Consider the following 25,412-nt stretch of genomic DNA (forward strand, 5'->3'; position numbering starts at 1 on the left):
TCTTCACCTTGCACCAGCAGAACTGAAAAAATCTCCCGTGGAGTGAGAGTCACTTCCCTGCTCCCGCAGGCACTTTCTGCGACGACGACCAGTTCTCTGGGACTCCTCCCCTGACGATGAGCTGGCTCCCTGGAACACAGGTGGTGGACCAACACTACCCAGGCTGTCCTCAGGTCCAGCTCTCCAACTTTGGTGCAGGTAAGAGCTTGCCTTCCCGGTTTGCGACAGTACCCCCTGTGCACTGCATCATCTCCAGCTCCTTGGGCTTCTGTGCACTTCTTACAAGAATCCTTCATGCACAGTGTAGCCCAGGCCCCCAGCACTCCATCCTGCGACGCACAACTCGCTGAGTTGTTCTCCAGCGGCGTGGGCCTTTCTATTATTGTGCTGCACCAACCAAATTTTGCATCTTCTTTGTCCCCGTGTCCTGGGACTCCTGTGGGTGCTGCCTGGTCATCTGTGGGCTCTCTCCAGTGTTGGAAGCTTCTTCTGCCTCCTCAGTCCGAGTTGAGGCCCCCAGGTCCCTCCTGGGTCAAGGCAGCGCCATTTTGAGCAAACCATGACTTTGCTTGAACCAAGGCTTGTTGGATGAATCCGACGACGCAAACAGCCTGCATCCAACATCTCGACGTGGGACATTTCCTGCACCACGCAGGAACCAGCAGCCATCTTCTTTAGTGCTCTTCTGCAGACTTCTTCTAACCAGAGAATCCTCTTTTGCACCATCTTCTAGGTTGGCTGGGGCTCCTGTCCTTCCTGGAATCTCCTGCGACTTCTGGACTTGGTCTCCTCTCTTCACAGGTCTTCAGATCCAGGAATCCACCATTTGTTGATTGCAGTCTTGCTTGGTTCTTGCAATATCTCTTATCATGACTTGTAGTGTGTCCTGAGGAAACTTACTGTACTTTACTCTTACTTTCCTGGGCTGTGGGGTGGGGTATTTTACTTACCTTTGGTGTTTTCTTACACTCCCAGCGCCCCTCTACACTCTACACATGCCTTGGGGGGAATTCGTGATTCGCATTCCACTTTCTTAGTATATGGTTTGTGTTGCCCCTAGGCCTATTGCATTCTATTGAATTTTCTACTGTTTGCACTATTCTATGACTATTTACTTACCCGCTTTTGGTCTCTAGTATATATATTGTGTATAATACTTACCTCCTGAAGGAGTATTGTCTCTAAGATATTGTTGGCCTTGAGTCACTAAAATAAAGTACCTTTATTTTTGGTAACACTGTGTATTGTCTTTTGTTGTGTATAAGTACTGTGTAACTAGTGTGGTATTGCAAGAGCTTTGCATGTCTCTGAGTTCAGCCTAAGCTGCTCTGCTACAGCTACCTCTAGACAGCCTAAGCTGCAAGAACACTGCCTACATTTCACTAATAAGGGAAATCTGGACCTGGTATAAGGTGTAAGTACCCACTACAAACCAGGCCAGCCTCCTACAACTGCCAGTATAGCAAGAAGGTGATTTCACATTCATGTGCCTACCTGTCTGTTCAGTACCTACAGCACTCCACTCATGGCTGTTATTTATTAACCATCTGCCATCCCCATCTCTGAAAGTTGCTTGCCCAATCTACAGACATCTAAGTCATTGATAATTCTTTGTTTAGCTTAGTGAGTGAACCTGTGCTCCTGGAGCATCTTTTTGGGACAGTTTGACAGAACCAGCAGAGTCACCTAACATCAACCTGCCCAAGAGAGGAGACCCTATCTGCCACTTGTGACCATAAGGGCTGAAGAATTGGGCAGCCAGATGATATGGAAAATGTCAGCTTTATAGGATTGTCATCTGGGGTAACGGCCTGGCTGTGAGCCATAAACTCCACAGGGGCGAGTCGAAGTCAGCAAAGTGTGGGGGAGGCAATTGACATGTATGGCCTTTTTACCGCTACCCGCACACATTAACTCTTGTATCACCCGGTGTGCGTGTGTTTCAAATGTACTACAGAACTACTGTATGTGGCATGGCATTTGCAAGATATTGATACATTTTACATGCAGGACAAGTCTGCGTGCATGTAAACATGACTACATTTGATGTTAGAGAATGTGTAGAGTATGGCCTAGAAAAATGGACCGTTTGAACTACATCACAGTACTAGATAACAATGCCTTAACTGTCCACAACTCGGCCTACTCTCCTTTTACTCGATGAGTTTATTCTTGTCTTTGACTATGTACAGTCCTCTACTGCCTTTTGGCTAGGTTCACAATATAGAAATACCATATACATTCGAATAGTAACATAACAAGTCTGTGCTTGATGACGGATTTCAGTTTAGACACTATATGTTTACTGACACTGTTGACATTAACATGACAGAAGGAAAACTTTCCACTTATAGGGAGTATGCATTAGAACCATGGCTGAAAGGGAAGTTGGCTGTGCAGATATCTAGCTGGAAGGAAGAGGGGAACATAGCATCAGCAGCATCCCAATGCTACTGCAAAGGGGTATTGTTTGCACATTTTTGTTGTAAAACAGGAGCAATACAAGGGTGACCCTTTCATTGGTGCTTAAGGTATATAAGGTACCTGTACAAGAGCAGGGTAGGACACATGGACCGGTAGCTGAGGCTGAATACATACTGCTGGCCTGATGACAACATAAGGTATGCAGGGACACTACACATGGCATGGCATAATAAAAGCTTAGTAAACTAATACAGCCATATACGTTGGCTAGCTAGTAACATTAGAGCACTCTGGGTAGGGAATAAGCCAACAGGTGAAATATGATTAGGTCTGATCTAAAATTGGTCTTGATCTGCATACTATCTACCACGTTATTTATAATAAATATAATCATTCTGATAGACATGATTTGTACACAATACTGCAAAATAGCTAAATATATAACAGCAACATACCAATCACTGTGTGTGCTTAATGATTTGGAGAACAAGTGCAGTGCTCCATTTATCCCCAGCTGCAGATTATAGAGTCTACAGCAAGTGCATTTGACTCCTAACACTCTCTCATCTAAAAGAGCAAAATTCATTAGCGGAGGCGTGACAGAGACCTGCAGTTCTCCTTTTCTCAAAAAAGGGTGCATTTCCTTCAGGGCCAAGGGGATTTACCGTGTGTGACCGGTAACATGCCACCTCTACATCAAACATGTAGACAGCAGTCAAGAGCCCATATGTCAGGAACAGCCCAATAGGTTTATTATGTTTCCACTTGCACTCTTCAAATGTGGGTAGAAGCTTCATATCACAAATATCACCAGCATTGGATTATTTTGTTCTGTGTAAAGTCTTATGCCATATTACTAAACCTGGGCAGGGTCCATCTAGAGCAGTGCTTCTCAAATCGTGGGTTATGACCCCTGGTCAGTACCAAACCGACATTTGGTGGGTTTAAAGACCATGCGGAAAATAAAGATCCCTTTAAATTCGGTATTTATATTGTGACATTTGTTGCGTTCAAGACAGAGGTCAAATATCAGGCTATGTCTTCTGACAAACAGCTGCTTTTTAAAAAACATGGTAACAAGTGCTTATAAACTCCTCTCACTTTGCAGTCAGAGAAAGAAGAGTGAAGTGAATTGTGTGACAGTCTTGCTAGGGTACAGATGAGTGAAAGGAAAGGCTGTAGGATGTCGTTTGTTGTAACACACACTGTAATGTAAATGCCTGTAAATGAACTGTACCCATTCAGCAACAAGGAAAGCAAAGATAAAGCACTTTTTAAAATACTGAAGTGTGATGGAAACAAATAATTTAATAGGAGCAAAACAAATCAAGGTACTTCACATGGTGGTACACAACTGATAAATATTCAAACATGATTTCTACTATTAACATGTGTGTACACTATATTGTTATACTTTGCAAATGTGTGTGTACACATTTAAATTGGGAGCACTGTCAGCAGTGCAGTAGAAGATTACATTTTCTTAGAGTGATCACCCTAATAATAAAGGCTTTAACAGTTTTAACAGTAAACCTGTAGGTCTTTGCCAATTTAATAGCCAGTTGAAAGGTAAATGAGCTATCTGTGAATGACAATGTGCTACCACACAATGCCTTAATGACATAAAAAAATTGTCCGCCTTACGCCATTAAGGCTAGGTGGGTTGAGAAAGTTTGTTCCTCTAAAAATTAGGTTGTGATTCTAAAAAGTTTGGAGACCACTGATCGGGGAGCTCAACATGCATATGTGGAGTACACACCTGTAGTCTTCAGTTGCCTCATCTAGCAAACGGGTGTTGAAGCAAACAATCTACGGTGAAACTAGTCAGGAATGGCATTGGGGTCTAAAACATACTGGCTACAAGTATCATCCCAGAAACAGAACATCATGACTTCTCTCGGCCATTGACTACTTAAAGTACATGTTACTTACCTTCGGTAACGAAATACATGGTAGGGACATATTCTAGTTGCAGATTCCTTACCTTTGAATTTCCCCAGGCATCAGACTGGATCCGGATAATTTTTCTTATAGCAGTACCTCTGCGCACCGTTAGGTGGTGTTGGTTGACTCTGCGGCCGTCGTTGCCGTTGTGCTCAGTGTGATGACGTTGTGGTTGTATATAGGCACCAACCCGGTGCGCTGACGTCAGTTTCTTTTCACGACTTTCCATGTCAGTAGTGCAGAGCCATGAAGAACACAGAGTGGTGCACCAAAACTAGAGCCTTCAAGGGAAAGTTCCTGTCCCTAGAAATCAGTTCGCAGTGTGGGGAGGATGGGTGTGTGGGTAAAGAATCTGCAACTAGAATATGTCTCTACCAGATATTTTGTTACCAAAGGGAAGTAATTTGTACATCTGCTAGAGACTTCTAGTTGCAGATTCCTTACCTTTGAATAGATACCCGAGCAATACCATCCCCGGTGGTGGGCCTGTGAACTAAGATCACACCAAAAGTCCTGTAGGACCGAACGGCCAAAGTAGCCGTCCCTTTGGACCGGATTGTCCAGGCAGTAGTGCTTGGTAAAAGTGTGCAGAGATGCCCACGTTGCTGCCTGACAAATATCCAGGACTGGAACGCCCGGTGCTAATGCTGTGGTAGCAGCAGTAGCTCTGGTGGAGTGAGCTCGCAAACCTTCAGGGAGTTGTTTTTTAGCCAGAGCGTAGCACATTTTGATGCATAAGAGGGCCCATCTTGAAATGGTCCTCTTCCGCACCGCCTTCCCCTTCTTTCCACCCACATATCCCACAAAGAGTTGATCGTCCACCCGGAAATCTTTGGTACGATCAAGATAGAACACCAACGCTCTTTTTGGGTCCAGACAGTGGAGTCTCTCCTCTTCATGAGAGGGATGTGGGGGTGCCTAAAAGGTAGGCAAGGTGATGGACTGTCCGACATGGAAGGGTATCACTACCTTTGATAGATAAGAAGCTCACGCACGAAGCACCAATTTTTCAGGGTGTATGGCAAGAAAAGGTGGCTTAGATGACAGAGCCTAGAGTTCACTAACTCTAGGGGCAGAAGTAATGGCGATTAGAAAGACAGTTTTTATAGTTAAGAGCCTTAGAGGACAGTTGTGAAGTGGTTCAAATGGGGTACACATAAGATAAGTTAAGACCAGGTTGAGATCCCATTGGGGCATGATAAATTGGATAGGAGGAAAAAGATGTGTGAGGCCTTTAAGAAACCTCCCACCTATGGGAAGTTTAAATAAGGAAGGCTGATCAAGTAACCTTAAGAAAGCAGAAATAGCAGAGAAATATCTCTTAAGAGTGCACAAGGTGGAACCCTGCCGGGCAAGAGAAAGAATAAAGAGAAGGACCTGAGAGACAGGAGCAGATAGAGGATAGACAGAATTGTTGATGCACCATGCCACAAATTTCTTCCAATGACAGGCGTATACAGTTTTAGTTGAGGGTCCCCTGGCTGCCAAGATAACGTCACAGACTTCAGGTGGCAAGTCGAAAGACGTCAACTGTTGCTGCTGAATCTCCACGCAAGAAGACGCAGAGTTGACAGGTTTGGGTGGAGGACCTTCCCCTGCTGCTGCAACAGAAGATCGTCCCGAAGAGGCAGTCTGATAGAAGGAGCTATGGCCATGTTCAACAGCTCGGGATACCAGACTCACCGTGCTCAGTCCAGAGCCACCAGTATTACTTGGGCCCGGTCTGTCCTGCCCGACACTCGGAGCACGACTTCAGGTCGCGATTGCGCTCCAAACACCATAAGCACACGAGGTGCGGATCCGTCACTGACATAGTTCGGTGCCAGGAATCGCAGGGCTTGAATGCAGTCTTGCAGAACATCCCTCAACGCATTCAGGAACTCGTCAAAAAAATGACAAAAATGTCGATGTAGTAAAAAAACGATTGAGGTAGCTCTTCTCCAGATCTGCGCGTAGGCTGGCGTGGAAAGATAAGAAATTACGTCAGCGCGCTGGGGTGGTGCGTGCTTGGGTGGTGCCTGTATACGACTACGACGTCATCACGAGCATGATGCCAACAATGCCCATGGAGTCTACCGACGCCACATAGAGGTACTGCTTGAAGAAAAATTATCCGGATCCAGTCTGTCGCCTGGGGAAATTCAAAGATAAGGAATCTGCAACTAGAAGTCTCTATCAGATACACATGTAAAAAGGTGTTATGCTATACACCTACAAGGATAGGTCTTGAAATTATCCTGTACACCATCAAATCAGTTACTGGCAAACAGTAAACTGGAAGATCATGTAAACAGTATATGGGACACTCCCCACTCCACTGGGGCTATTTGGTTGTGCAATCTCTTCTTACCTTCAATGAAAGATTGTTTCTGCTACTGAACTGTCAAAGTGTATTCAAGGATGTGATCACTGCTTGGATTCATTACACTATTTTGGGGGCTGTTGGGAATACAGATTTTGAGAGACTAAGGCAGTGTCCCTGAGGTGCAGCTGATCAGTGACTCTCGCCCACCAGTTCCCAGTGCCTGGAACGGTTATTTGTGCCATGCACTTATGACCTCCAGCTCACCCTCTTTTAGCCATCTATTACATCATCTTTCAGTTTCCCCTTCCAGGCCTGAGCTTCCCTTTTCTCCTCCTGATCGATGGCTTTCTCATCCTTTTCTAGGATCTGGATCCTTCTGTGGAATCAAGAGAAGGTGTGATATATCTATTTAATCTAAGGGTGGGCAGTGCCCACGTAAGTGTTGGTGTGCTGCAAAGGTCTTGGAATCGGTTGGAAGGAACTACAGGATTGTGATGATCTGAGGGTCAGAATGCCGAAATTTGCTTTCCATGTTATAGGACTTTTGACCCCTAAGTACAGACATTACCTGCTGAGTCCCACATGGCACGGCTGTTAGTATATGAGTACTGTTCTGTTCTCTCCCTTAAATCTCAAAAGGTACAAGTTATTAAAAAAAGACTATTGCCTAGAGTAGTGACGATCTGTAAGGGTGCACAAACTTGCTTAGTCTACCCCCCTCAGCACAATAACTGTATTAACACACACCCCTTGGAATTTTCCAACCAGGTGTAAAAGGGTGTGAGGAATCGTACTGACCTGTGCAGTGAAAGCATTCTTGTGAATCTTCTTATAGATGAGAGCTGGACAGATGAAACAGATGAGGCTTCCCATGGTGGCACCAGTTAGGCCCAGGATGGTCTCCACTGCCGGGGCGAAAGGGGAAAATACAATTTCGACAGCTGCTACTAAGCACGATTTCCCGGCACATCATTTTAAAAGCATAAAATAAATTTAAATCCATTTAAAGCTTAAAAATTCTGAAATTAATTTAGCACTAAAATTCGGTAGTGTGAGCTCACAAAAGTAATCCGAAAAACCAGCAGCAGACCATAATGACGGCTTAAACCAGTCCCTTAGCACCCAATCTAGCCTCCTGTCAGAAAGCACTATTTACTATGTGACTTGTGTACAGAAAATAGTGAGCTACACCATTGTTTAAATACATATGCACTACACTTCATTACAGAATCAACATCTGTTGAATGAGCACACACAGCTTTCAGATGGCTTCCTCTCTTAGCAGGGCACACTTACCATTGGGGATAAGGATTCCACCTAACATGGTCCCAAACACCACAGCCAGAGTGAGGGCTTTGAATCTCAGCGGGGGCATGTATCCACCTGCCGCAAAAGTGCCATCCTTCTGCTGCGGGAAAAGCACAATAGAACAATCAGGGAACTATTTAGCTTGCCTCTACAAAGCAGGTATGAATGGAGAAAAGAAGTACAAGGGACACAAGGCAAAAGTGCAGCACCTGCCATTATTGTGCTGTTCTTGAATGCGATTGCACTGTGAGTCAATGTGAATCTGCATAAATGGCCTGTTTTGAGCATGCATCCTGATTTATACCCTTATGTGCACCAGAGTCTCAATACACACCTATTAACAAAAAAAAAAACAACAACAAAAAAAAAAAAAAAAAAAAAAAGAGGGCAGGCTGTGGCAACCTTTTCATCGATATGCTGCATTTTTCTTCACTAATCCGTGGTGAACAATGCCTAAATCACTATCACTACCACTTGCACTTGCTGTGGCCCAATCAGGGAACTCAGCTAAATCTTCTGGTGATTCCATTCATGGACCAACCAATAGATTTAAAATAAAAAATAACAAAGTATTTTATTGTGGTTATTCATTCTAAAATAAAAAACTCCACATTGTTTAGAAAGATTTCCAACTGATGAAATAATAAGGTACCACATTCAGGAACAGAATGCAATGCAGAGAAAACTGGATTTACAGCAGGATTTAAGCAATGTATTAGTGTAAGCCCTGGAGTGAGTGGGTTCCACGCCTCCAGAGCTACACTCATGGATGGTCGTCTGAATAGAGCGAAGTGCAATAGGCAGAATTTCCTGACATTATCATCTTAATGAAGGACTAAGATTGTAAGCATGTCACTTTCACCACACGTCCAAAATCAGAAAGCTTAAAGGCCACTGCAAAGCTTCAACGGCCATTTCTGTGACCAGAACAAAGTGCTGAGCTGACTCTTCAAGACAGGATCTGCTGTGTTCTGACCTATTTAGTGCTTCCTGTTCAGATACAAGTGCAACTACCTGTATAGTATAGGACATACTTAGATTTTCAGAACAATACATTACTGGTAACAAGCTCTCAATCAAGCATTGGCAACGCTAGTTGGTTTGGCATAGGCTTATTTTGTCATGGCTTTTGTAAAACTGTATTTTTGAGGAATTGCCTTCCCGCAAAATATAAATAAAGATTGTCTAGAAGCAAAACTAATTTTTTGGCCTCACAAAATGCACTTTGCCACAGTAATCTCTGGGACTCAAGTGAACGCCTTTGTGTGCAACTGCTCTTTGTGAAAGAGCAGGATGCCATCACTTACAGTGAAGTTAGCCAGTGGCTGAAAGGGGCTGGCCACTGCCCCATGCTGTGCGCTGTTTTGAGTAGAAAAAAAAGGTGAATGACAACCACAGAACTATGGATGAACAGGGCTGGTTGACTGCCCCTATTAGTATATTATATGCAGTTTTAACAAAATTAAAAGTTATTGTTTAAATCTAGACCTCAAAAGGTTTTATAGCTGGTCAAAGACTAACGGGACAGAGAGCAAAAAAATATCGGGGAGGCAGGTGGTAACCCATTTAACAAAGACTAAAGAAATGCACAGCAATACTGAGAGGAGCTTACTGGTGCAAACATGTGTCCGGCTGGTAAATAGGTATTTCTCCTCCAGCACTAAATGCATCTCTGCAAAATACCAATATACAGGAAAATTGCCAATGGACCAATTATTATTCACTTAGCAGCAAGTGATATTACTTAGCTTTTTGTGTATACTGTTAAGAACAGCTTCATCAAATTGAGTTATCTGTTTTAGGCAAATGAAATGCAGAGTCGTGCACTATCACCATCCCATTATACCTCCACAAAGGTGCAGCTACAACTATAGAAGATGTGCACAGAAATCTGATCCCTCCCGCAGTGTTTGGGTAGTTGTACGCTCATCATAAAAAAATAATGTACATTTTGCATCTCTGTGCCAAATTCACGGGATAATCTGTTTTATTTCAACTGTGCTTACTATCAAGTGGTTCAATAAAAAGATATCAAAGATGCCCATTATCACTTGCAGCACATTTATAGGAAGGGCATGTTACACAATGTAATTTAAAATAAGAAGAACTAAAAGAGGAAGAAGCACAGTGAACTGAGAGCAATATGTACCCACACAGACATACTGGAAAATAAGGAAAAAATAGTGGGGCCCCACCAATACTGAAACTTAGAAAAGGTTACCCATTACCTGCTTTAGTTGAAAATAAGAAAAAAATAGTTTGATATATTTGTGGCCATTCAGAATTTCACGATTAATGAGGCCTCCCCTATCAATAATCAGCTGCACAACAGAAAGTACCATGCCATGATCACCAATTGCGTTGTATTTTTTAAATTAGACAACCTGAAATATACTTAACCACATCTTTCACTCAACAATCCTAATTCAAAGCAGGTTCAATGAAGTTTGCCTATAGTATCATTCAGAAAAATGTTCCTCTAAGAACCTCTACTTGTAGTACATATGTTGCAGCAGTTGACACGCTTACTCGACACAGTTGATAAAAATTCCCAAATCTTACATTTATCACCCATGACTAAACCCATATGATGAGAGCCTCTTTGGTGCACTAAATGTGAAATTTCAAATAGTAGGGTCTAAGACATTTCTTGTGTCTGTATTAGTTCTTGTGCACAGAAAAAAATACGGCCATTTGATTCAGTGCGTGCCCTGCCTGGTCTACTGATTTGGCTCACATTGGGGATATCTTTCAAGTTCCAGCTCTCTCAAGAGCTTTCTGCTTCCAGATATCATTGAGAAAATGAAAAGAATCTTTACTTTGTGGCTCGATTTAAATCTGTCCACAACACGCCACTCAAATATTCTGGGCATGTGTCACACCTTGCATAGTAATGTGGCAAAATTCAATTTTTTTCCTCTTGCATGAAGCACATTCGTCTCCCAGTTTGTATTCTGCTCTTAAAACATTCAAGACTTCTTCATAAACTTAGTTTTCCTGTGTACAGCCTAGTCCCTTTGACTGTAGTCTGGCGATAAAACTTGCTGACGTGTGCCACGTGCAAGATAAACAATATTTCAAACCGAATCATCACAAGTCGAGTTTAGAAAAAGTTTCTTGCATTAGCCATGCTAAAGTCAACTGAAGCACGAGTTGATGAGATACTATAAAATACCCAGTGCCTGACAAATATACTAGCCTGGAAAAATGCTGTGCTCCTTTTATTTAGACATAGCCAGTAGCCGAATAGAGTACATTCGCAACAAAGCAGGAACCTACACGAAGACAAATATACAAGCTGAGACATATAAAACTCACTGTTCAGAGTGCAAGAGCTTGAAGGTTAAATTTCAAGGAAAAGAATTGAGAAGCCTGCCCATATTACTGCCCAGTTTGGATCTGCCCCATGGGGGAGGTTCGACTTACCTGCTGCTCGAAGAGAAGTGTGTTCAGTGCTTGTCTGCATGGCAGGATCATCATTGGGAAGCCCACTGCCACAGACATCATGAATCCCACGCGAATCATTTCCGTCACCAGGTTAAAAGGGAAGTTCATCAGCACATTGCCAGCAATGGCTTCAGTGAAGCTGACATAGCCAAAGAAGCCCACCTGACCCATGCAGGGAGACAAAAGACACAAATGAAAACCCCAACTTGTGCCTTCTGAGAAGACAGTAAAAACACACCATCATCTCCACCTTGCTTGCTCTTACCCCCAGTCGGAGAGCTGCTCTGAAAAGGATTTTCATCAATGACTGGAATTTCCAGAGCTTGGCGAGTCATGTTATGCTACGGGTTAGGCCTGCAGTGATTAGGTCGCCTAGAGGCTGAATGATAGCACTGAGGGGCAGACTGGCCACCGGACAGAAATGGCTTGTTTGGTATTGTTGGGTTTTTAAAGTGCTAGCAAGAGACAGGGTGCATCCAGGAAGCAGGGGGGGGGGGGGGGAGAGACAGAGATGCAGTGGGTAAATAAGTGAAAGAGAGATTTGTGGACCGCTGGGTTTTAGGATGGCTGTTATTTCAATTAGTTTGATGATTTCCTTCAATTTGTATGTTTCACTAATGCCATCTAGTAGTCCTAGCACTGTAGGGTAAAAATCACAGTTTACACACTAGTATGCTTTTCATATAGGACACACACACTTTACTACCTCCATGGCAGAGGTACTATACCCTGCCTTCCCATAGTCCACAAGCCTGCTCTGGCCAATGAATGACAGTTATGCTGGAGCTTTGGAAATAATAGAGCACTGGAAGCCCCCAACTCCCTCTTCCTCACTCAGGAGGTGCCTTTGGAAGGCGTACCTGCTCTCTCTCGAGTACCCTAATACACGTGTGTGCTGGCTGCTATTCGGGACGTGAAAGGCCATGCCGATTAGTGCATGTCTCAGTGTGTAGGTCCTTACAGAGCAATGCCTGAATCTTGACATGGCAACCGCTACGTTTCTTGACAGGTGGGTGGAGGTGAAGGGTATGCGGACTTGCAGATATGCATCGCTCTGCCAGATCTTCGCGGTTCTCATTTCTACTGTTCTAATAAAGAAGATGGGCGTCTCCAAGTTAAAAGTTTATTTCTTAGGGGCTGCCTTCTTCGGGACATGAGTTACAGCACCGGAAATGAGCTGTAAAACAAGGTCTGGAACGACAGACAAATTGTTCCTAAAGGAATACCCAAGAACATAAGCTTAATTTACTCTCGCCGATCTGGACTACATTCGGACCCCCTTTTTATGTATTCAGGTGATAAAAGTGTGCGTCGCATGCAAGATAAAACCAAAAAACAAACCAAATAATATATTGAACATCACTTCCAAGCAATACTTGCTAAGTATGTTCACTTACAGAGTGGCCCGCACAGAACTTGCAGTATTTTAATACAAATCACTATATACTCGGGGCCCATGTGATCATATAAACAAAACGAATTTCACATCACAAGCCTTCCCGGCTGTCCACACACAGTTATCTCATATTGTGTGATTTATCGTCTTTGCATAGTTCCAGCTGTGTCCTAAAGTGCCCCGAAAAAAGCTTTGTCTTGCAGGCCACAATAGATGAGTGTTGCATGAAAAACAAGGGGAGATAATGGTGCCAGCAAATGGGGGCACTAGGCAGAAAGACACTTCCACTTACTGGGGGGAATATATTCTGAGACAAAGGAGAGACAAAAGCCAATAACCTCAAACACCTCATTACCGAATCTCCACAACACAAATGAGCAGAAAACCTAAAGAATACATGGAAAAACAGCAGGTGAACGTGTGCGCACAACTGTTTTAGGAATAAATATTGAGCAATGTAAAACATGTGAGAACCACACTCTAGGACAAGTTGCAGAGCAAGAAATGTTAACAGAAAGGATGAGGTACATAAGCTATCCATCCAGAAGATCGGGGACTACATCATTTTAGGCACTCCATCCGACAGCACGTTCCAAAACACATGCCTGCTCATCCAGCATGTTACTGTTGTCATGGTGTCAAAAATTCCCTTGTTAATTTACACTTAATACTGGTGTTTTGCTGGGTTTCAGTGCAGTTATATTATTGCCAGAGAAAGAAAATGAAGCACAGATTAAATGATTTTCCCAGAATCACCCACGCTCTGATCATGTCAGAATTAGAACCTGGGTTTATCGATTTCAAAGGCGACAGTTTAGCAGGTGGCTACAATCCTCTGCTTGTGACACCATTACAGGATTGCGGCCAAAGAATTATCTGGTTCTACACTTTTAAAACATTATTTTTTTTTTTTTAAAGATGAGTGTTTCTATTTCCATGACTACCAAATCACACTTCATTTATCTACACCAATTCTTGAGTGTATGCTATTACAAATCTGCTGCCTTCTTAGGATGTAAAGTTGTTGCGCGGTTTGGCGCTTGGCCCTTATGCAGTGCGGTACACAGTTCTTGTCAGCAGTGCAACAGCATCAACAGCATCCTTTACAAAAGGTTATCAACAATGGTCATGTAGTGGTTATGATGGAGCAAACATCAGAGGCAAGGGCATGGTGCAAGAAGGAACACTGTTTTGAGTGAATCCCTAAGACTACCAATCGGGGCCCACAACTGTATTTATTGACATAGGGAAAGTAGGAGGAATCTTACCGTAACATAGAAGGTGGTGACTACGTTCAGCGACGATGCAAAAATGGAGCTCATTATGTTGACAGAAGGCTCGTCTAGGCTGTCGTAGGTCGGCAAAACTTGGCTGAGGAAAATCAGGATTAGGCTGAGAAGGTCATGCTTCACTTCAAGTTACACGCTCACAATGTCACACTGACACAGACTGACACACTCAGGCTCCTCTCATCGTGGATACTGGATGCCTTGCAGTAACAATATTGAACTTTATATGGAGCTCCCAAAGGCAGTTTTGGCACTTTGCAGTGCTGTATACAAATACTGTTCACATATTTAAAAAGGGTACCTTCATTTACCTCCAGTTTATCATTCTGTATTCAATTAGTACCTTCCAATCAAGGTCAGACAATGAAGAAGGGCAACATATTGCGAACATTTGCCTTCATGAGGCCCAACCTTCACTTTGTGTCAACTGAGTGTATCCATCGACCATTGCCCCGTCAGCCCTTTTTATCGAGCACTTTCCCTAGGAGGGTGTATTAGTTTTATAGCTGTTTACATACTATACTATAGTTACCACATAACCTTTTCACCAGGAGCACATCCTAGTGAGCTCTGGGAGTTGTCTTTCTTCATGTCAATTAAACAATTGGCCTAAAGAAGCAGGATACAAAGGTTTGTAAAAGGAAAGCCAGGACTGAAAATGTATGCCCCTGCAACCGGAGAGAGCAACCTGGGAATCCAACAACCATTGTTTCTGTACTGTACAAAGATTCCTTGGCAGCAGCCAGGGACAACCTAAGGATTTTGGGGGCCCTGGGCCAAACGTATTTTGGGGTCCCCTGTTGTGAACAGCTTTGAATGTATGATCTAATTTAAGCGCTTTCATGCATTCTGGGGCCAGTTCACTGGCACATGTGTTCAAATCCTAAAGGTGCTTACATCTAATACTCAGGGATAGTGATGTGTCTTCAGTATTGTAAGACAGCAGCAGCTCACTAATATCACTGTAAATAATCTGTTACATCCTCCAGTTTCTCATACAAGAGATCCTGTTTTGAGCTAAAAGAAACCTTTTTTACAGATGTTGCATGAAACAAACACCTTTCCCTGCAAAATGCCTAATTTAGATTCTCACACATCTCCCACATTACACACCACTCACACTACAATAAAGTAAAGGAAAATTGTACTTAAAACAATCTAGTTAGCCGTTATTCGAAGTGATCGGGGAAGACTTTCTGCAGAACAGAGCTGTCTCGATCAGGGGCCCCTTGAAAGGGCGGGGCCCTGGACCACAGTCGGCCCACTTTGCAGTGCCTTAAAACGTCTCTGCCAGCAGCTCCCTGAAGCCCTGTCCAAAAATGCCCCTTGAGCTACTAGCATGCTTAGCAAATGGGAAGTGCTGCTGCGGGTTACATCGGTCTCCACCCCAGTCTCCGCTCTGTGCTTACAGAGAGTTATTAGGGCCACCTGGCAACATGGATGAAAAAACACGTCAGGGGGCTGAATGCTCACTGAAGAGATCTGTGTAAAACCTGCAGCTGCAGGTTTGATCGTGGATCGATGCCCTCGAGGGCTCCGCCTCCATTTCTGGCTACCTGCAGGGATATCAGGTTCGTGTAAAAATAAAGGGAAAAAAACTGTAAACCACCTATTCGACTACTTCGACTATTATTTCCTTCATTCTAGAGGTGCTGCGCGGATTCTAGAAGCAACCCGCTTGTAGACCGGCCACCCCCCCCGGAGCTGTAAGACATTCGGCCCAGTACTTGGTAACGTTCAGATTTCGCTAACCAGCAGAAACCCCTTGGTCGCCGGTACACAGAGAATAAAGACCACCACGGGCAAACAGGGGCAAGAAAGAAAATAACTAAAAACGCAGACAGAAAAATAAAATCATAGTAGGGTCGTCAAAAAGGTGGAAAGAGCTGAAGGGAAACGTGGAAAGCTGCCTAAGACCTGCAGCCCTCCCTTCACTCCGCAGGATTACATAAATAAGCGCCGTAACTGATTTATGGGGTGCAAAAACGCGCCATTCGGCAACAGCAGATTCGTTTTACGACTCGCCCGATCTGAAATTGTTTTTTTTTCTTTTTGGCTAACGTGATGCAATGGTTTAATTTGCAAAGTGTTGCGGGATGGTCTGCGCCTCTGATCTGGGAAGGAGCCAAGGTGAGTTGCCCGACGGCGGTCGAGGCGCTCTGTCAATGTAATGGCCAGGAACAGAGAGGGAGGCAAGATCATTCCCCACGGAGGATGAGTGGCACAGCTCTCAAAAATAAAGTGTCTACGTGCTGACCGGCCACGGGGCAACACTCACCAAAAGGCAAGGATTAGAAGAAAAAAAAATATATATATACGTTTAAAAAATCGGATATTTTCTCCCGTATTGCTACTCTTAGCTTTGGGCAATAATTCTGACGTTTTGGGAATTCTAGAAGGTTTGCGAGAGCTCTGTTGGGTATCCGCGCAAGTCATAAACATAATCGAACATCGAAATAAGTAATTCATTTGTAACGTGGGACTGCAAAAGTTACAGAATTAACCAGGTAAAATAGTGAATTTGTACCTAAACTACCTACCCTGGAAACGAATGTATTCTTTCCCTTGACTGAAGTCCACGTGAGAGCGTTTCCAGGATGGGTCATTACCGGAAAAGTTTTGATGACTATCCGCACACACATCAGTTTGTCAGTGTTCACCAGTCCTGGATGGTGAACCCACTCAGGAAGGCACACAAACCTTTCTCTGCCACTAGATTTGACAAGTGGCAACATTTCTGTGTGCAGAAACCCTTTTTGAAAGATTCTGTAAATCAGTAGAGGGATTGTGCCCTCCCAAATGACACTTAAGCACCAGAACTAGAGACCATAAACAGGGGTGCCAGCAGTTTTTTTCAGGGGGGCTGGAGTAAAGATTACTTTACATCCTCTGTTGCTCAAAGTGCCCACGTCCTCATGAAACTAACTGGATTTCACTGCAACAGTTCAGATGAAACTATCAATTGTACTGGACGAGTCAGAGCAGAGAGCTGCACAGTGCTGAGTGTATTCTGCGGTGAAAGGTTATGCTGTAACGCATTCACAGCTTTTGTTCTACTGGAGGGGACGACCCAGCTTTAGATAGAACCTGCTCTTGCTTGTGCGCCTTCACAATAGCTCCCAGAAGCACGGATGCAGCGAACCCCTAGAGTACAGAGCATGTCTCCTCAATGCTGCAGTGCAGTGCTCAGACCATAACCCTAGGGGACATCCAATGGGTGCAGGCCAGAACGCCACGGTCATTACATCTGAGTAATCCACACTGGAAGCCAGAAACCCACTACCAGAAACCAGACAGCGAGCCATAACTGCATTGTCCCTAATCCTGCGAAAGCAGAAAGCCGACTGAGAACACAGTGTCCAGTATGCAATCTCTGCTCCTCAGCCACCCTAGCAAAACATTAGGAGTAAGTCTAAATATGTACTGTGTGCTTTCATTAAGCAATACATTCTGAATTTTGGAATAAGAAATTTCTGTCAGGGATGCCTGTTATTGGACCCACAACGTATACCATTGTTACTCACCATTTCTATAGCAAACAACCCAAACTGAATTATCTTCAGCTTAGACGTCAGGTGCTATTTTACTCAACTCAATGATCCATTTTAGAGTCTTTAATTGGCCCTGACTGAATTCACAGATCACTTCAGAGGGTACTCAGCCCAGCAAGTTACATATGTAGTTCTAAAATGTTTCTCGTTACCAACCTCAGCTCACAAAGAGGTTGTGTATCAAATGTAAGAACACAGTATTAAGATAGAAGAAATATCTACACCATCTTTCATAGCTTGAGTTGGCCAAGTATGCGGTACCTCAAATTTCGACACAACATTTTAACACACCCACTTGTGTAGCAGGATTCCTGGGCTCTTGCCAGTGAAGTGTAGATAATGAACAGACAATGGAAGTCTAGAGACATTATTCTACAGTCAGTTTCTTTGAAAATCATGCAAATACATGGCTTCAACCAAAGATTTTTTTTATTTGCATTGTGTTCTGGCACCCCCCCAGCCCCACCCCCACCTGGAGGTAGTGACCACAAGACAGATACTGTTTACAGAAGTGCTATTAAAACTGTTTGCAACCCATGGCAGGGTGAGGCAGTGGGAAAAGAGGTACAAAAGGATGACCAACGGGAAAAACTGTTTTAGCGAAAAAGGGAGAATAGCGGACTCTTGATATATAGATTTAAAAAAAACATTAACCATGGCACTCTGGGTGGCCCAAACAATAATTTATTTGCTAGGGGGGGGGGGGGGCAAAAGGGGTTTCAAATAATAAGTTTAAAGCCCACGACTATAGAGGCGTTCAAACTACATGTAGCCAGAGACACCATCTGCACCAGTGGGCAAGATGCTTGGAGAGAAACGTTATAGTGTTCACAGTGACAAGCCAGGCAGTGTTTGGGCAAGCAGTGGTAACCGCGAAAAGACCAGCAAAAGAAAGTCACAGATTACTAAGGGGGTCTAAAATACAAGCATGTTGCTGTAGATGCAAAATAGCACTCATGATAAAGGAGTACTTTTTATGGTGTAAATGAGTCTTATAAACACAGGCAAATAACAAAGGATATGTAACATCAGTCTTCAGTGACTGCCAGGGTGATCCTCTCGATTTTAGGAATCACTCTACCTTTGTCACTTGGCGACAAATATTTTGTTACTTTTGAACATTCATCCACAGGGAACCTCAAAGTAAATTCTTTTAAATCACAGGTGTTATATTAACCTAACTCAATGGTAGTAATTTTATGTAACCAGGATGAGAAAAGTGCTGTGCTTCAATTGGCACCTGTGGCTTTTAGGATACATACAGATCTCTGCAGCGAGGACACAACCCACTGAGCTGCCTCGGCAGACTCCTTTTCGAATGCTTGACCTAAGGCAGCTGCCGATAGTTAGATATCACCTATTTCGGTGCAGTACGGTGGCTGTGCCTGCATGGGACGGGGACACCAGTCTGGGAGCAGCGGCAATGCCAGCACTGGTGTGCTCTTGGGTGAGGAAGGTGAATAGGACATTGTTAGTTGGCACAGGTCCCGTGTATTGGCGGGCTACACTTTCCCTAAAGCGGGAGGAGACCCCAGAGGCTCTGCGAAACGCGGTCTCACCCCGTCCACGCAAACAGATTTACACGTCTATTCTGAGATGAATCCGGCGGGGGAGCGCTCGGGGATAATAGCAAGTAAGATTGAGCCGAAGGCGGTGCGGTGAGAAAGAAAGAAATGCTCTGGATTTATGGGCATGACACGTCTCTACGCCTAGCAGTGTCCTGTGCCAAGGTGAAAAAATGGATAGAAAGGCGACGCAACCCCAAATTGTTCTCTTCTTTGTTTGGGACCCGTTATCGCTTCCCGGCCTTCGGGTCCGGATCCGAGGTCGTCTGGCTGGCAGGCGCCGAGGCTGAAACCTTCACGAGGCTGACAAGCGGCCAGCTAGGTGAGGGGGGCCAAAGCCTACGTCCGTGCCAAGACCTCCTCCTCCCTTGTACATTCCCCTGCCACAAGGGCACCGCGATTGTACATTACCAGCCAGATTGTGTGGTCAGCTCAGATTAACAAACATTTTTGAAACCTCATGGGCAAGAACAGGCCGCAGCCCTCTGGTTTCCCAGAACCCTGCTGGGCTCCAAAGGAGAAACCAGTGTTTCTTATTTCGAAATGCTCATGTCAACGGTATATATGGCAGAAAAAAGTGACGTTTACTGTGACACTGCGTTCAGATCAGGTCATTGTTCTGAGACCTTAATGTTAGTGAGTGGCATTCGCGAAGGACTATGTGCACGCGCGCACACACACTTCTCCATAGTATGCTTCTATTTTGGAGTAAACAGGGTGTATTCTTGCCAGTGAACTCTTCTTCAACAGGAGCATTCCCCGCCACGGACCGGTTTCAGTGAGCAGGGCAGGGACACACAACTCCCAGGAGTTACACAGAGGGGGTGTCCATGAACTGTGCAGGAGCATCACTCTCTGGCATGAGCCCCGTGAAGGCAATGGGAGGCTGATGCACAACGGTCCAATGTGCAGAATGCCAGAGACTGGGTGAGGCGGACAAGCTGTCCGCGCCCTCAACTGAAGTGCAGCGCACACCACTACTGGAGGAAAACACACATGCACACAAACCACAGCCTTGTGCCGCGGTGCACTGTCTGCAACCCAAGAGGCTGTCCATTACACAAAGGGTCAATAATGTGATGGATGGGGCCGAGAGTGGGAATTCTTGGAGAAGATGGTCCCTCAGTAAACAATGGATTCTTAATGGCGCAGGGGGACACACTTACAATAGGGCTCTCTAATGGAGCAAGTTGTCCCTCCGTCACGTAGGGAGTGATTATTGGAGCAGAGGGGACCTTAATTATGAAAGAACGAGAGACCAGAAGTGACAGAGGAATCATTAAATGGGGCAGAGGGACCCACAGTTCCAGTAGGGCTCACTAACTGAGCAGGTGGTCCACTGCGTACAGAGGGAGTGATTCATGAGGCTGAGGGCACCTTAGTTTCACAAGAACGAAAGGCCATCAGTGGCAGGGGATCATTAATGGGATCAAGTGGTCCCAGAGTGAAACACACATGTACAGAAAGAGCCATTTACTGAGGAGAGAATCCCGAGCAAGACGAGTCAGACATAGGAAAGAGGAAGCCTCTATTACAGAAACAATGGAGCCCCAGTTATAGAATGACTCATTCATTGACATGGCTCAAAGCCTGCACCTGTAAGAATACAAAAAAGTGAGTGATGGAATGCTTGAATTCATCTAAGTCACCAGTAATTAATTACTAGGGTCGCATGTCGGTCCACTGTCATTTTGCAGACCATGCCACCTCAGAATGGACCCAGCCATATGCAAATCAGTCTTCACCCTGCTCCAATGGAAAGAGTCCATCACAAAATGCCAGGCCAGGTCCTCTCTGAACCCGAACACAAGCAATCCAGGATCGTTATCGCCCTTGTTAGGGCTCTTGGGTTGCTTGTGTTCCTGGTCAGAGAGGACTTAACTTGGCAGTTCAGGCAGGAGAAAGACTGCTTTGCATATGGCTCTCAGGCGGCATGCTCGGCAAAAGTACCACGTGTTGGAATCCTACCAGAGCGGTTGATTGCCAATGGTTAGACAAATTGCAAGCATTCCTCCCGTCACCTTTTGTTTTGTTGCACCTATAAGGAAACCACTGTGTAATATTTGTTCTCTCTATGTGCTACAGTTAACTGCATTTATTTAATTGAATTGTGCACATGCTACTTTCTTTTGTTTATATATTGATACTAACACAATTAAAAAATAGATCGTCACTCCAGAGGAAAGGTCGCTCAGATAATGGTAACGAGTGTTTAATAAGACACAACGCAACACAGGTATAGTAAGAACAATCTACTAAATCGCAAACTCTCAGAAATGCCCTTGCAATGGTGGACTGTGCACCAGAGGGGATCCTCAGTGATACAAGACTGTCAAAGGGAAACAGATTCTCAATTGCACTAGGGGTGACTGGGAGTTTCAGCTATAGAATTGAGGTAAATGTGCACCGGAAAACCTTTTTCTAGAGCCTAGGACTCCACCCACAGTTTAGCACGCTCCGGCGCTCGTTGTTGTAGGATAAACAATTAAGTAATAATAGCTTATCGATGAAAGGTAAAGACTGCCACGTGTTTAGATGATTCCCTGCCCCCTGAATCATCACTAATTCTGCCAACTTCAGCATTTCTTTGCTCTCCTAATACGACTCATCCTGCATATATATCTTTTGAGATTGTTTACCGATTTTGCACATTATTTCCCTGCAGAAACCAAGCTTGTGACCGTCCATATAGCTCTATGTCAGAATATCGTGGATAGAAATAGTGCCTGATATAAATATTGCATCCTAAATATAGCTCACAAAAATATCCCCTCCCACTTCAGTGCAGATTTCCTATTTTTAACTCCAATAGGGTGATATTTATTTAGATAATATATAGGACACAACATTTTTGTTCCCCAATATTCTGACGATATTCCAGAATCACATCTGACCAGCCTCTCAGTGAAAAACATCCTTGTGTTACTCCTGTCCCTAGTCAAGCCTTAGTGCATAATCCGCTGTGAAAGAGGCAGATCCCTGCTTGACTGTACCTACCTCCTAAGTATGTAAATGCCTATGTACTATCTGCCATGTCTCACCTGTACATGTCTGTCTTGTCGCCCCTATCAATCATCTGTCTGAGAACACACACATAAAAATCTTTGCATTTACATATGATTTCAGGTGCACATCTCGGTACAATGGCTCATTTGCCTACATTAAATTATTTAAACATACTCGAAACATAAGCAAACAATTGATGACTAGGAAAACATTATGTGATTGTACCAAAGATGTAGACATTCTGAGATGAAACGATACATTTTTCACAAAGACCCACTCCATCACCACTCACAAGTCACACCAGGTTAGTAAATGGCAGAGCAGAAAAATAAAAATGTACTTACGACTGGCAGGCGAAAGACATACCAAAGATAGGAATACACCGGAAAATACCCTCCCAGCGCGTGTAACTGACCCTCTCCAGCCACTGGCCGCTGAACAGGCCATGCTTGAAGGAGGACAGCACGATCTGCGAGCAGAGAGAAAGCAAGAAGGCACGGAATCAGGAGTAAGGAATCAAAAATCAAGAGAAAAAGAGCAGACACCAAGATGGAACAGGTGAAGAGCAATGCTGTGACCGAGGTCATGTGATCTACACAGGTTCTGGCAGAGGCCAAGGGACTGGGCTGCTCTTCATTCGGGAGAGATCTGCGACCTCACTACTGGGCCACGGAGCAATCACAGGGGCCGTCTTTAGGACGTCTGAGTGAACCTTTGCTTTACTGGTCGGTGCTTAGTGCCTCGATGTGTCCACGAGACACAGGATGTGCGGTCACACGTTCACTCTTCCTGTCTGTAGATAGTCAGTACGAGGCTGCTGCATGCTATTAGTGTATGTGTGTATGGGTTGAGTGAGACTGCTCGGTGTAAGCTATATATGGACAGCACACAGCTTCTCTCTTACGGGGGTGTGGGTTTCTATGTCTGTGAGAGACCGTTCTCTTACTGTCAGGGTAGGCTTATACTGCCAATGTGAAGATGCTCACTTACTGTGGTCCCTCTCTTGCTGTGACTGGATGGTCTGTACGAGTCTACTCCATTTTCCTTGGTGTATAGCCATATGGCCAGAGAGAGGCCGCTGTCTTGCACTCACTGCATGTCTACATGGGTAGTGCATGTACAGTCAGCGCACAGCTCCCTTTTAGCTGTCAGTGTGAATCAACATTCTTGCTGTCAGTGTACATTTCTATGGACAGTGCGAAGCGCGGGATTACAATGCTCATTGCGCTCTGCTCACTTGCTGTAGATGTATGTGGTCAGTGTGAGGCTTCTCACTTGCTTTAAGTGTGTTTACATGTTCAGTGCAAGCTGCTCCCTTGCTGCATGTTTATATATTCGCTGCGAGGTTCCTCTCTTGCTGTCGTGAGTATTTCTATGGCCAGTGAGGCAGTATCCTGTTTCTAGTGCATGTTTATATGGCCACTGTATGGTAACGCTCTTGCTATCAATGAATGTTTATAATACCAATGTGAGCTGTTTGTAAGTGCATGGTTATATGGTCAGCACGAGGCTGCTTTATTGCAACCTATGTATACTTATATGGTCAGTGCGATGCTTCTCCCATGCAGTTGGTGTATACATACGGTCAGTGTGAGGGAGCGCTGCCAGTGTACGCGTCTGGTGAGAGTGAGGCTCAGTGTCCACTTAAACAGTCAGTGCAACGCTACTCCATGGAAGCTTATCTGGTCAGTGAAAGGCTACTCCATGGAAGCTTATCTGGTCAGTACAAGGCTACTCTATGGAAGCTTATCTGCTACTCCATGGAAGCTTATCTGGTCAGTGCAAGGCTACTCTATGCAAGCTTATCTGCTACTCCATGGAAGCTTATCTGGTCAGTACAAGGCTACTCTATGCAAGCTTATCTGCTACTCCATGGAAGCTTATCTGGTCAGTGCAAGGCTACTCCATGGAAGCTTATCTGGTCAGTGAAAGGCTACTCCATGGAAGCTTATCTGGTCAGTACAAGGCTACTCTATGCAAGCTTATCTGCTACTCCATGGAAGCTTATCTGGTCAGTGCAAGGCTACTCCATGGAAGCTTATCTGGTCAGTGAAAGGCTACTCCATGAAAGCTTATCTGGTCAGTGAAAGGCTACTCCATGGAAGCTTATCTGGTCAGTACAAGGCTACTCTATGCAAGCTTATCTGCTACTCCATGGAAGCTTATCTGGTCAGTGCAAGGCTACTCCATGGAAGCTTATCTGGTCAGTGAAAGGCTACTCCATGAAAGCTTATCTGGTCAGTGAAAGGCTACTCCATGGATGCTTATCTGGTATGCATGAGAGGGAGCAAGCTTCATGTAAAGCTGCATGTCTGAGATAGTTTACGTATGATCAACCCTGAGGATGAAAGAGTACTAGAGCATCATTCCTAAGAGGTAATATACAGAGGCCTGGTAGATAATATAGTCAAGCAATGTCACAATGTATAAGGGCAGAAAACGGGAGGGAGGGAGGGAAAGTAACACTGCAAAGTAAGTGCACAAAAAGGATGCCAAGAAGCTATTTTAGTTTGTGGCCAGGGGTGGTAAAAAGAAGCGAGTTTAACTTCGTTCCTAACTTGATGACGCAAATTGGAACAGCCCAGGTCTCTGGTAGCTTATGCTAGTGTCTGGCTGCAGTCAAGTCAAGTCAGGAAAGCAGGACTGAATTAGGGCTCTGTAGCACCACAATGGAGGAAGACTAACTGTCTTGGTGCAGATTAGTTTGTGATAGACGGTGCACAGAGTGAATATCTGTGACCAAGTAAACGGGAATAGACTTGTATGTTGTAGGCATATTGATTGAAGCAGATGTCATGGATGGAAACCAGAATTCCCAGGAGCCCAATATTTCTACGTTGACGGGACCTTGTAAGAGGATCGATCCCTGAGAAATACCGTGTCACAGGAATTAAGAGGCAAGCGTGAGATGGGAACCAAAGGTCTGCATTAGTGCGATTTACAGTTATTGAGAAATTGGGCATGATGTTTTTGACTGGAGTGGGGCGTGAAGATCTGCACTATGACTCATGATGGTATGGACAGCCCCTGGCAGGGTGTACGATTCTGAAGAAAAGGTGAGTGGTAAGAAGAGAGGGTATGCAGAAGGCGCTCAACCTGAACACTTATGAACGGTCTAGGAGTGGTATCTCTGGGCTCTAGTTGGCCTTTGTGTGGTCGTCTGTATGACGGACTGAA

The 25,412-nt window shown here is 44.5% G+C and overlaps 1 protein-coding gene across 3 annotated transcripts in view; it reads right to left on the reverse strand.

The window, feature by feature from the left end:
* Positions 1–25,412, reverse strand: part of SLC38A10 (solute carrier family 38 member 10) — a 242,425-nt gene that overhangs the window by 133,745 nt on the left and 83,268 nt on the right. For 2 of the 3 annotated variants that reach the window (XM_069199759.1, XM_069199762.1), the window contains exons 6-10: positions 22,580–22,704; positions 14,093–14,195; positions 11,408–11,590; positions 7,970–8,081; positions 7,472–7,578 (exon numbers count right to left, since the gene is read on the reverse strand). In XM_069199759.1, coding sequence (XP_069055860.1) covers positions 7,472–7,578; positions 7,970–8,081; positions 11,408–11,590; positions 14,093–14,195; positions 22,580–22,704 — 630 coding nt within the window. The remainder of the gene's footprint in view (positions 1–7,471; positions 7,579–7,969; positions 8,082–11,407; positions 11,591–14,092; positions 14,196–22,579; positions 22,705–25,412) is intronic. The other variant, XM_069199761.1, reaches the window with a different exon arrangement.

The sequence above is a fragment of the Pleurodeles waltl genome, chromosome 7 (assembly GCF_031143425.1).
Source record: "Pleurodeles waltl isolate 20211129_DDA chromosome 7, aPleWal1.hap1.20221129, whole genome shotgun sequence".
Taxonomy (NCBI): Eukaryota; Metazoa; Chordata; class Amphibia; order Caudata; family Salamandridae; genus Pleurodeles; species Pleurodeles waltl.